This window comes from Halictus rubicundus, chromosome 4 (genome assembly GCF_050948215.1).
Source record: "Halictus rubicundus isolate RS-2024b chromosome 4, iyHalRubi1_principal, whole genome shotgun sequence".
NCBI classification, from domain to species: domain Eukaryota; kingdom Metazoa; phylum Arthropoda; class Insecta; order Hymenoptera; family Halictidae; genus Halictus; species Halictus rubicundus.
The window spans coordinates 20,411,446-20,424,047 of NC_135152.1; the positions used below are offsets into that span (position 1 = coordinate 20,411,446).

At 43.5% G+C, this 12,602-nt stretch overlaps 1 protein-coding gene across 1 annotated transcript in view; it reads right to left on the reverse strand.

The window, feature by feature from the left end:
- Window positions 1-12,602, reverse strand: part of Rhogef3 (Rho guanine nucleotide exchange factor 3) — a 255,046-nt gene that overhangs the window by 15,820 nt on the left and 226,624 nt on the right. Inside the window, exon 10 of the mRNA XM_076787374.1 lies at window positions 515-910. Within this exon, the coding sequence (XP_076643489.1) occupies window positions 515-910 (396 nt within the window). The remainder of the gene's footprint in view (window positions 1-514; window positions 911-12,602) is intronic.

Consider the following 12,602-nt stretch of genomic DNA (forward strand, 5'->3'; position numbering starts at 1 on the left):
ATTGACCACTTCTAAACTGCTCATTGCAATATTGAAGCGGCAGTTTGTCTAGATTTTGACCCTTGCAAACGTATATGGATTTCAAACCATGCCGGCCCCCTTAAGGGCGAAAGTCGCAGAATTTTGGCCTTCTCAGGGAGTTTCGCCCTTGTGTGATCATTTTCGAACATGTGCAGCTCATTGCAACGTTCACCGATTTTGATGAAATTCTCAAAACATGTATAATTCATCTACAAATCGTACTTTCGAAATTTTCAATGCAAGTCCACATCAAAAAGTTGCAAAACACAACTTTCAGTATTCTCTCTGCACTTTCGACCAATCGCAATTTTTGTAAAAAAAATTTTTTCACTTTATGTAGTGATCCAAAATTCAAGTAGTATAGTCGAATATTGACAGAGTTATGCGATTTTTAAGAGCGCACGAACACTTATGGGACTGACTGATGATTTTTTCCCAGCTAGAATGGCCATTCGCGACACTATGGAGCGGTTCGGCGAGGTGTTCGACTGACCGGAATTTTTGGTCGTTGCTGGTGTCCTCCTTGTGCTGAGGTGTTTGCTCGGCGACGATCGTCTGTTCGCGTTCCTCCTCCTCGTCGAGGGGCCCGGAACCGTCGTTATCGTCCGGCGGACACTCGCTCTCGTTGCTCTCCTTGCTGCCCTTTTTGTGGAATCTCAAGGAGAAGCTCTTCCTGAATTTCTGCAGAACGCTTTCTTGCTGGCTCTGCGTGCTCGACCGGGGAGGATTCTGCCCGCCGGAAGCGGTCACGATATTGCCACTCAGGTTCGAGGGCTGTTCTTGGAGACGCGAATGGGAGACCAAGGGGATCGTCGCCTCCGCCAGAGGATGCTCGGTTGTTACGTGACCGGTTGTCCCCTCGTCCTCCTCGTCCCCCGACCACTGTCGACTGCGCACACACACAACAACAGGACGAGACATTATTACCAGATATTTCAGATTTTTATCGCCAGCCTCATTTCTGCCGCGCGGTTCGCTGACCACCGATTCAACGAACCGGCGCTCCGACCACGAAAACGCGGGTACGAGCCGTCAGAGAAAGTCGTTTCCGGAAATTGATTGCCCGAGAAGTACATACTCTTCAAAATAACTCACTTTAAGGGCCCCCGGGATAGTCACGTGACTTTTTCACTGTCAGCAGGTCGGTAACTGCTGTATAATTTCCGTTCACGGCCTTCGGACACTGACTTGGGATCCGTCTTGATCTTGATCCGACGGATCCTAAGTCTGTGACTAAACTTGTCACGTATTTTGCTCTGTATTATCGATATTATGAATTCTGACGCCAGTGCTTCAAGTTTTTCGACTTTATTTCGCAGAGAATCGAGACAAAATCTAGCTGAATTTGTAGCGGGAGATATTTTCTAGCGAGCGCTGCTCTCGATTTCATCCAGAAAACTCATCCAATGGCAGAAAAATGCTTGGATTCCACGGCACGCGCATCGTCAATTTTCGGCCTACTTCGAACGCTTATATTACCAAATATCAGCATAAGCTCGTCAGCTTGTGACCAGTGCGCGCTAGATTGAACCTTCCTCTATCGAACGAGCCCTTTCCCAGCGAAAAATATTCTTATTCAAGGACGAAAAGTTGAGCCCACGTAAAACCATTTTTCGCCTATTTTTGTCGGTAATGTGGTCACTCTACCTTATCGCGAACCTATAGTCTAATCATTGTAACATGTAACATCATTCGATATTTTTGCATTAAATGGCAGCACTAAACATGGCGAGTTTGGATTAGTTTATGAAAATATCAAGAATACATTCAGCCAGATTTATGGTAGCAGCTTTTACCATAATATATGTTAAATAAATTTCCTGTAAATGCATTTTTACAATCACAACAATTGTAAATTGAAGAATGTAGAACCCGCCATTTTGACAGGTCCCGTAGTGTTAAAAGCGACTACAGTGAATTCTCGATATATGTCAACGACAGGAGTGACGTGTATCGTCCAGGAGACATACTCGAGCCGTGTTATGTTTGCTCGAGCCTCGTTGCCCTTCATGAGGACAATTCTGCGACGTTTATCGTACAGGCCTCGGCGACATATACAAAGAAATCACTGTATTTCACGTTACTTTACAACGTATCCGTCATCCACGTACGATTAACGCGGCAGTCAAGGTGTTAAACGAGAATGAGGAAATACTTTTGAACCTAAGCAATGTCGCACACCATTTTACAAGCTCGCGACGTAAACCGGTGTTATTCTTCAAGTACTGGACGGTTGTAAAAGTTCGTGCCCGTTTTGAAATTAAAACCGGCTACATTTTAAAATAACAGTTTCAGTATAAATAATTATATGATCGTTGCACCGTCGATTTTAAATGCACGAGTGTAGAACAAACCAGCGCAGACATCGGAAGAATCGAAATATGTTATCTTGTCAGAGAAGAAACACAGTCTCATCGGACTTTCATTTCTCACGACCGACTAGGAAAATTTTTATTTCGCATAAAGATCCGCCGTTTCATACATTATTTTTCCACGAACCGCTGGATTTCTTTTTCACAAGAACCGGGTGGTTTTTCCTCGAGGGTCTCTCGAGGACTCTGAAAATGTGCCAGGAACTTTTGCAATCATCCGATACGATGCTTTCTCCACAAAGTTGTTCGAATAATTGCCGGCCGATGCCGTGTCTCGCGTAAATCATTCTCGCTCGCGAGACTAGGGGAAAGAAGCTTAACAAGAAATTGTCCGAGACAATGCGAACGTTCGTGTTACACGACAGCCAGCGTCCGACGACGGTGCACGCCCAGGTTCGGTTTAATCGAGGCACGATTAAACGCGTCCGAGGAGCACCGATCGATTCAATTACCGGTTTAATCAATGGACCATTGTGACCGCGAGCGGAAAATAATTTACGGGCCGCATGAAACTTGACACCGTTCCTTCGTGGTGCGACCCCGCGGGAGGCTCGCCGTAAAATTGATAGATCACGAAGGTAATTTACCTTGTGCCCGGACAAGTCCCGAACCAGCTGACGAGGCGACTTGTCCGAGAGGTCTGCATAACGGAAAACGAGCCCGTCACGGAACGACCGCCCGTCCCCGGAGCCAATCAGACGCTTTGGAAACGGAAACCCGCGGTCCCAGCGCAAACACATTTCGAAATCGTTTCGCCGACGGTCTCCGGTTACCATTTCGCGAACTACAATACTGTATCGCGTTCCCCGAACGCGGTTGACTTATCGCCAGACCGTCGATCCTGTGCACTCATTGGTAGATGCAATTTCAAACAGTAGAGAAATTCAAAGAATTGCAGCGCGAACGAAAAATTGACTTCTTCACAATTTCTTCAAGAATATAGAAATAGCATGTGCGTCCTTTCGCCGCAATTTTTAGCCGCTCCAAAATAGTATAAAAATCATGAAACAGTTCGTCCCATTGTCAGTGAGACTGCTTCAGAAATAGTGCAAAGCCTGCGAAGGTCAATCGAAAGTAGCGAAGTTTTGTTAAACAAATAAATCCTTGATTGGTTCACTTATCGTATGCACTCATTGGTAGATGCAATTTCAAACAGTAGAGAAATTCAAAGAATTGCAGCGCGAACGAAAAATTGACTTCTTCACAATTTCTTCAAGAATATAGAAATAGCATGTGCATCCTTTCGCTGCAATTTTTAGTCGCTTCAAAATAATATAAAAATTATGAAACCGTTCGTCCCATTGTCAGTGAGACTGCTTCAGAAATAGTCAAAGCCTGCGAAAGTCGATCGAAAGTCGCGAAGTTTCGTTAAACAAATAAATCCTTTATCGTATGCACTCATTGGTAGATGCAATTTCAAACAGTAGAGAACTTCAAAGAATTGCAGCGCGAACGAAAAATTGACTTCTTCACAATTTCTTCAAGAATATAGAAATAGCATGTGCATCCTTTCGCTGCAATTTTTAGTCGCTTCAAAATAATATAAAAATTATGAAACCGTTCGTCCCATTGTCAGCGAGACAGCTTCAGAAATAGTGCAAAGCCTGCAAAGGCGATCGATAGTCGCGAAGTTTCGTTAAACAAATAGATCCTTAATTAATTGGGTTCACCCGCGGAAGTTAGGAGCTGGAAGTCGATTGTTTCTGTAACGTTAATAATGAAAAAGTTTTCTTTACCGAAACTTGCTTTCGCAGTACTCCAATTCACCGTAGCACCATTATTTTCCACTCGACGGGAATAATTTAAGTTTTCAGTTAATTGCACGTCGCTTGGATAAATTTAGCGGAATTTTTGTACCGCATATTAGTACAGAAGAAAATATATATTTGTATGTATTGTTTAATTGTAAATGACATTTCTGTTTAAACCGAACCATCCTGCCTTTGATACTCCGCGCTGGACTGCGGATCTTTGTGCAAAATAAAAAATATTTGCATCGACTGCAGGACACAGGAACGAAATAAAAATTCCCCTCTTTTTTTAATTATTTTAGTAAGCTGGCGCCCTTAAATCTTTTTAATATGTCCATTACTTTAAATCGTGCTTACCAATTTTTGTCATAAATGCATAAAATCCGCAAATAATAAAATATTTACGAATGACTCTTCCTTCCTTATTCGACTGTAAACCCATTTGCATAATAAGGAAATATGAAAAGGAGGCCTTTATCACCAACCTTTGTTTTTAATTATATTTAAGTACAAAAATGACTACAAGTAAAAGAACTTCATGCTTCACGCATTATAAGAAAAAATCAGAATTACTACTTTCATCTGCAACAACACCCTCCATTTCTATTTTTTAGCTACCGAATAATGAGTGGCCAACAAATTTGAACGTGTATATACGCTAACGATGCGAATGGGTTAATTCGTACCGGAAAAATTAAAAACGAAAAATAAACGCGAGAGCGATAAATTAACCCCTTACAATATCGAGTCATAATCGCGATGAAGATACTGTACAGAGTCTAATAAATATATCTGTTATTAATTTCCTTCAAACCGAGATAAAATTCTATTTTGGCGTTCTTACCGTACAGCTATGAAAGAACACATACGCATACAATGGATATAAATTTTCTCCTTTTTTTAGGAAATCACGAATTACAAAAAAAAAAGGTCTGATCACCGAAACCGTAAAATAAACCGTAGCGCAAGGGGTTAAAACGTCGCGCGGTGCAGCAGATGTTATGATTTTTCATTTCCCCGACAATGTTTCCGCGTCGGCTCGTTTATTCCGTGTCAAACGAACGGGAAAACATCGCGTAGCGTCACGTACCACATCATAGGGGCGATTTTGATCGAGTTTTTCCCTCCCCCGGAAGAGCTTTTATCCAGCGCGGCTCGTTGTCGCTCGCTCGAACAACATTTCCACTCCCTCGGGATGTGCTTTTGTCCTGTTTCGGTTTTTTTGTCGAGTAGAACCTTCAAGCTTGAAAAACACGCGTAAACGGCCCGTTCCTCCTGGACGCGAACGACGAAGTTCGCGGCGGGCAAAACGAACGACGAAACCGGGGCTGATTATCGGCGATGAAAACCACCCGGGGAAAGAAAACTTGTTCCGTGGCACGGCACTGCACTGCACTGCACTGCACGACACGGCACGGCGTCGCTCGATTTAACACGTCGAGAGCCACGAAAATGATTATGCACACGAAGAACCACTTGCGACCACTTTTAGACAGGAAACGCGTCGAGTGACGGTCCGCGGACGACTGGAAACCTTCGGACGCCTAACCACGGCCATGTGTTTTCCCCTCGTCGTTCGAAGAGCTACACAGCCACTGTCGGCGTCACGATATTCATGGAAACCTTCCTGCATTAGAATTTATTCCACGATAAAGGTCCCTGCCGCTTGCGCCCGAACCGGGAACCCTCACTTGTTGATCCGAGAAGACGATCACGTACACGCACCTTGCTCCCTCGCCGTCACCGGAACAAAGCAAATCGAAGATACACCGTCGACAGCACACGGTAGAAAGTATAAATACGCTGTAGTGTCTCTTCTAGTTGAAATTTAAACATTAGAGTCTCCGCCTGCCACTTGGCACGAATTTTTCACAGAAACACCAAAGTTCAAGGCTGCCTGGAGATGGACACCGGATTACGCAACAAACGAGCAACTTTCACGCAGCAGTCGCAATTGAACATTTAAGACCGGAAACGGAGTATAGTCTGCAGGTCTTCTTGGGAAGGTTTCGCCGCGGATCACGCGATAAACGCGTTCGAGTCACCTTCTACGCGAACTTGCGGAAGAAACGTTTACGAGCGTGAACGGCTAAAGTCTTCAGCTCCTCTTTAACTTAAACCGCGCGCGACACTTATCGTGTAGCTCTCACGCGAGAAATCACCGCGCCGATGTCCTACGGTGAAGCTCCCCGCAAGGATAAACCGTGGAACACACAATAAATAACTTTCGCACAGAATTTACGACCAAAGTTTTAACGTTGCTAATGTTTTTAACTCCTCTACGAAAGTGAACGCCGTGTTTGACGCGACACTTATCGAGCAGGCGCAAGGATCGAAATTAGAGCACCAAGGCGAGGTTGCAGATCTTTTCCGAAACTGAACCGTGGAACACACAAGAACCTTTCGCACAGAATTTACGACCAAAATTTAACGTCGCCAATGTTTTTAACTCTACGAAAGTGAACGCCGTGCTTGACGCGACACTTATCGAGTAGGCGCAAGAATCGAAATTAAAGCACCAAGGCGAGGCTGCAGATCTTTTCCGAAACTGAACCGTGGAACACACAATAAACTTTCGCACCGGATTTACGACGAAAGTTTTAACGACGCCAATGTTTTTAACTCTACGAAAGTGAACACTGTGCTCGACGCGACACTTATCGAGTAAGGATCCGCGCAAGGATCGAAATTAAAGCACCCAGGTGAGGTTGCAGATCTTTTCCGAAACTGAACCGTGGAACACACAATAAATAACTTTCGCACAGAATTTACGACCAAAGTTTTAACGTTGCTAATGTTTTTAACTCCTCTACGAAAGTGAATGCCGTGTTTGACGCGACACTTATCGAGCAGGCGCAAGGATCGAAATTAGAGCACCAAGGCGAGGTTGCAGATCTTTTCCGAAACTGAACCGTGGAACACACAATAAACTTTCGCACAGAATGTACGACCAAAGTTTCAACGTCGCCAATGTTTTTAACTCTACGAAAGTTGAACGCCGTGCTTGACGCGACACTTATCGAGTAGGCGCAAGAATCGAAATTAAAGCACCAAGGCGAGGCTGCAGATCTTTTCCGAAACTGAACCGTGGAACACACAATAAACTTTCGCACCGGATTTACGACGAAAGTTTTAACGACGCCAATGTTTTTAACTCTACGAAAGTGAACACTGTGCTCGACGCGACACTTATCGAGTAAGGATCCGCGCAAGGATCGAAATTAAAGCACCCAGGTGAGGTTGCAGATCTTTTCCGAAACTGAACCGTGGAACACACAATAAACTTTCGCACCGGATTTACGACGAAAGTTTTAACGTCTCCAATGTTTTTAACTCTACGAAAGTGAACGCCGTGCTCGACGCGACACTTATCGAGCAAGGATCGAAATTAAAGCACCAACGCGAGGCAGCAGATCTTTTCCGAAATTGAACCGAGGATCGCACAATGGTTTCGCGCGACGGAAGCACAATGGAAAGCACTCGAGCGTCTCCGTTACGTGGATGAAAATTGAAACACAGGTTTAGGGGCGGCAGGGGGTGAGAAGCGCGGGCGTGACAGTGTCGGGAGGAAGTGTCGCGTCCGATGGTGCGATTCCACGAAAAGGGAGAACCGTGCGAAAAGCCGTGGAAGAGGGCCACTCTCGAAAATAAGAAAATCGCCTGGAACCACTCTTCCACAGGAAGTGCATTGAACGGCGAGCTGCGGGCGACTGAAGGCACCGGCGATGTGCACACAGGCCCACGCCGTTCACGTGTTGTCCCACGTGTGTGCGTGCACACCGGGGTTTGTGTGCCAGTGCACCTCGTGAACTCTTCCCAGAACAGATTTCAAGGGTCGCTTCAGGTATAAACCGAGGGTTGCACGCTGCCCCCCCTCCTGCGTTCTGTCGCTTCTTCTTTTTTCTCTCTCTCTCTCTCTCTCTCTCTCTCCTTTCACCGGCGTGTTTCTACCCTCGTTTCCTCCTTCGTTCTCTCGTGGGCGGGAGAGGAGCGGCCAAGGAGAGACGCCGGCCTCCACAAAAGGTACCATTTATCCATTGTAGTGACAGTGGTCCGGCTGCTCATTTAATCGGCGGAATTTTTACCCCCCCCCTCTCTCTCTCTCGCTCTCTCTTGCTCTTCCTCCCTTCTTTTTTTCCTCTCAGACACGCCACCTACCGCCGCACAAATTTGACACGCTGTACCCACCTCGCGTTCTGTCATTCTTGCTAATCCCCGTCGGCTTCCTTGCTCCTTTTGTTCTCCGTTCCGTTTTTTCTTTCTCTCGCCTCCAAGTACGCGCAGAGCCCGACTCGCTTCGCTTTCGATATCGACCCCTTCGATCTTACGGACGGAACGCTCTTCCGTCCCGTAGATCTTTGACGATCTGTGTAGACGAGCCTGGAAGCGTGAAGTTTTCGATCCTTTCGGCAGATTCGGGCCTAATCAAGGCGCACAGGTGGCGCGGAACTAACCGGAAACACTGTTGCGTTCGGTATCGAAATTATGCTCAGATGCTATCACTTTGTCCCCGTGGAAGTTCTTTGAAGAGAGTGCGTCTCCACGTTAGAAGCACAAATGCTTCAATCGCTATCCACCGAATACGCTTCGACCTCTTGTACAGGGTGTCGAAAAATTATATGTCACGGCCACCATAGCGTGATTCTACACCTACGATTTGGTGACATAAAATACTCCCCGAAAAATTGACCTTGACCTTGACAATCAAGGTCAAAAAACAACAATTTTTTTTTGTTTCTACTGGTCATAAGGATCAACTTTGTGAAAGAAACCATGGGTCGCATCGCAACCGTTCTCTAAAAAATGATGTTCCATTTCTTATAATTTTTGGCAGCTTCTTTCTTTCATTCTGCAGTTAGGGAAATAGGAGTATCATGATTATGACAATTTTATACCCAACGAGATAGCTTACTGATGGTACCCGCTGTATGATAGTACGCTATTTACTTATATGTTGGCGCTGCATGTAAAAAATTTGCAAATAAAGTAGCTGCACAAATGATAAGAAATGCAACATCATTTTTTAAGAGAACTGTTGAGATGCGATCCATGGTTTCTTTCGCAAAGTTGATCCTTATGACCAGTAGAACACGATTAAAAAAAAATTTTTGTTTTTTTGACCTTGATTTTCAAGGTCAAGGTCAATTTTGCGGGGAGTGGCCGTGACATATAAGTTTTTGACACCCTGTACAATTAATTTAATTAGAATATTGTTGATGCGTTCATGTCTCGTTGCTGGTGACCGCTAGACTGCGGATCTTTATGCATTTATGGTTTCTGAAAATTTTCAAAAATGCTGTAACACTTAGTACGATAAAGTTTTGTACGATTTTGATTTATTTCGGATCTACAAAGGTCACTGAAAATTAGGTTTTCTTCGTTTCCGCGTTCCTAAAGTTTTCCTACGAAAATTGAAAATTATTGAATTGATTATAGATTTGTTTCGTTTCCTTTCTTATTTGAACTCCCATTTGTTCGATTTCAGCGTGACCACATTATTGCGCCATTATTTATTCGTTGCGACATTATTCAGCGAGTCGTTTAGCTACAAGAAAATTTACAATTTCAATGGCGACTGGTAACGACCGTACGAAACACATAAAACCCGTATTATCAAAATAAAAAAGGTCACGAGCTGGACGCATGCAACTCGGTCCGCATCTAATTATCATTGCAAGCGGTTAAATTAATTGTTTTTTCGCTCGATGAAAAAAAGGGGTAAAGAAAGGGATGGGACCTTCGATGGGTCCCGCAAAAAAGACTTTCAAGGTTCTCCAGGAATCTCCTCAGGTATCAGGATCACAGGAACTAGAAGCGGACTGACTATTTTTGGCCGCGCGGCTTCATTTATCTATTCATGCTAACTCGTGCGCATGACCGAAGATCGATTGCGTTGCGATCTTAATAAAGCTGATTGCACGAATATTATGTTTCTCGCTTTGCGGTTATCAATCGTCGGCCGTAGACACATTAATTGACACACATTCTCCGATATTACTTCCACGAATAGTCCTCCGACCATCATCTACCTACAAGATGATGCTTCAACACTAAAAATGACAGATTTCATTTTTTACGATCATCGAAATTATAGAAATTCTGTTTCTATTATAAAGGAATATGTCGCGTTTAGGGCTCGGTAGGAATTTTGTTAACTCTCCAGTGCAGGGGTCAAAAATTCAGAGCTCTTACTACTTTATAGTAAAATACTATTGTTGCTGCATCGCATAAAATTACCTCTAAAAAAGCCAGAATTCACTCCATTCTTTCGTTGACATTTCTTCTAAAAATTCAGAGCTCTTCTTACACAATACTATTGTTGCTAGATGGCATAAAATTACCTCTAAGAAAACCAGAATTCACTCCGGTATTTTAACACTAGATTTGCAATTATTGTGTAAATTTACAAATTTATTTAACACGTTCATTCCTTGGAACATATATTACGGTGAAAGCTGCTAAAAATCTGGCTGAATGTATTCTTGATATTTTTATAAAGTAATCCAAACTGGCCACTTTTAGCGCACCGTAAACCTAGTGTTAACATAAAGACAATTGAAAATTAAAATTACAGATTAAATCTGCGAACCTTGGACTGAAGCATTAATCAGTATCCAATTGCTGAGCCATGAAACACTGAGCCATGTCCATAAAATGTCTATTCTCACATCCTGTCCATACGACATCCACGGTATAATAATTATAATTAATCATTTCAGGAACACATGCAACACGTTGCATCCGTTCCAACCCTTCGCCCTCAGCAATCTTGTCTCTCGGGTTATCCCTCGAAACTTTCGTTTTCCATATGTTGTCGGGACTAATGCGATCCGTAAACCTATAAGGGTAATTCCCCTATTCGCGGACAAAGGCCTATTCTTCCTGCACTTCCGGCGGCGCGGCGCACAGTGGGCAATTTCGACAAAATCGGATTCAAAATCAGGGAACTTTCGATAGGAATGAGGTAGAGCGATGACATTTTTTTTAAATGAAAGCTGCAACTTTGTAGAATATGGGAAAAATAGGGAGATTATCACCATCCAATCATTTCAACGAAAAAATGATTTCATTAGTTTTTGTCACAAAAATGTATTTTTTGCAAAATCCTGAGGTCGTAGACAAATTTTGAGACCAGATTTGAAATCAGCGCGAAAAAATCTATGGGAAATGATGTATAGCGTGTTAAAAAAAAATTTTTTCCGCGCGTGGTATTGGAAAAACTAAAATTTTCTTGAATTTGTGCGCGTTTAACGAATTTTCTCGAGGTTAAAAGACGTTCGTACCACAATCTCTCTATTTTTTCCCATATTCTACAAAGTTGCAGCTTTCATTTAAAAAAGATTTCATCGCTCTACCTCATTCCTATCGAAAGTTCCTTGATTTTGAATCCGATTTTGTCCAAATTGCCCACTGTGCGGCGGTGCCCGGCGATATTTGGAAATTTCCGAAGCATTCGTGCAATTCCGGGAACCGGGGAGGATTTGTACACGAGGACCGAAGGGGAAAACGTTTACGAGGGTGTGACGTAAGTCGAGACGAGTTCTCGTAGGCCTCCGGGGCTTCGCGAAAATTTTTTTACGAGAAGCTCCGGAGAAGACCGGTCACGTTCGATGCATTATTATTTTTCATGGGGCTGTAGTTCCTCGGCAAACTTCGCCACCGTTTTCCCCACGATTTACAACTACCGCGTGCCGGGATGCGCGGCACGAGTGCACCGTAACTCCTTCTTTTTATCGATCTGTGTACCGATCCTGCTCGCGTGGGTGTTGGTAATTCCAGCTTCTGTGGATATTACCGGGAAGTTGGAACGACCTTGCCGCTCCACCTTCGGGAAACCATTACTTAATCATTCTTAATTAATGCACTCCCCACCGCTCCGCGCTTTTTACGACGAAATTCTCGTTCGGTCGCTTTTACGATTCATTTGCGCCGTTTCAGCGCTTTTTCTTAGCGATAAAGAATAATCATTATTTGGAATAGGAAGCTACATAGAAAGAAAATGGAGTTTACCCGGTCCTCGAACCAGATAATACGGATTCTTCTTTCCTTAACCCATTCGCATCATTAGCGTGTATATACGCTCAATTTTCCTGGTCACTATCACCGGAGCGTATATATTCGTTCAATTTATTTTTTCTTATAATGCTGAAATATGAACTTCTTTTACTTGTAGTCATTTTTGTACTTGACAATAGAACTACCGATTTCTCGTGAAAACGTTTTCATAGTTTCACTAATCGCGAAAGAAACAATCGTCCACCAGTCATTTTGACTGGTTCGGTAGTTCTAGTGTTAAATATAATAAAAAGAAAAGTTTGGTGGTAAAAGGCCTTCTTTTCATAGTTCCGTATGATGCAAATGAGTTAAGGGGGGGGAGTCTCAGGTATTTCGGTCAGTAAATCGATTTTTGTTTTGTATTTCGTAAATCAATTTACGATGTTTGAAAGACATGAAATAT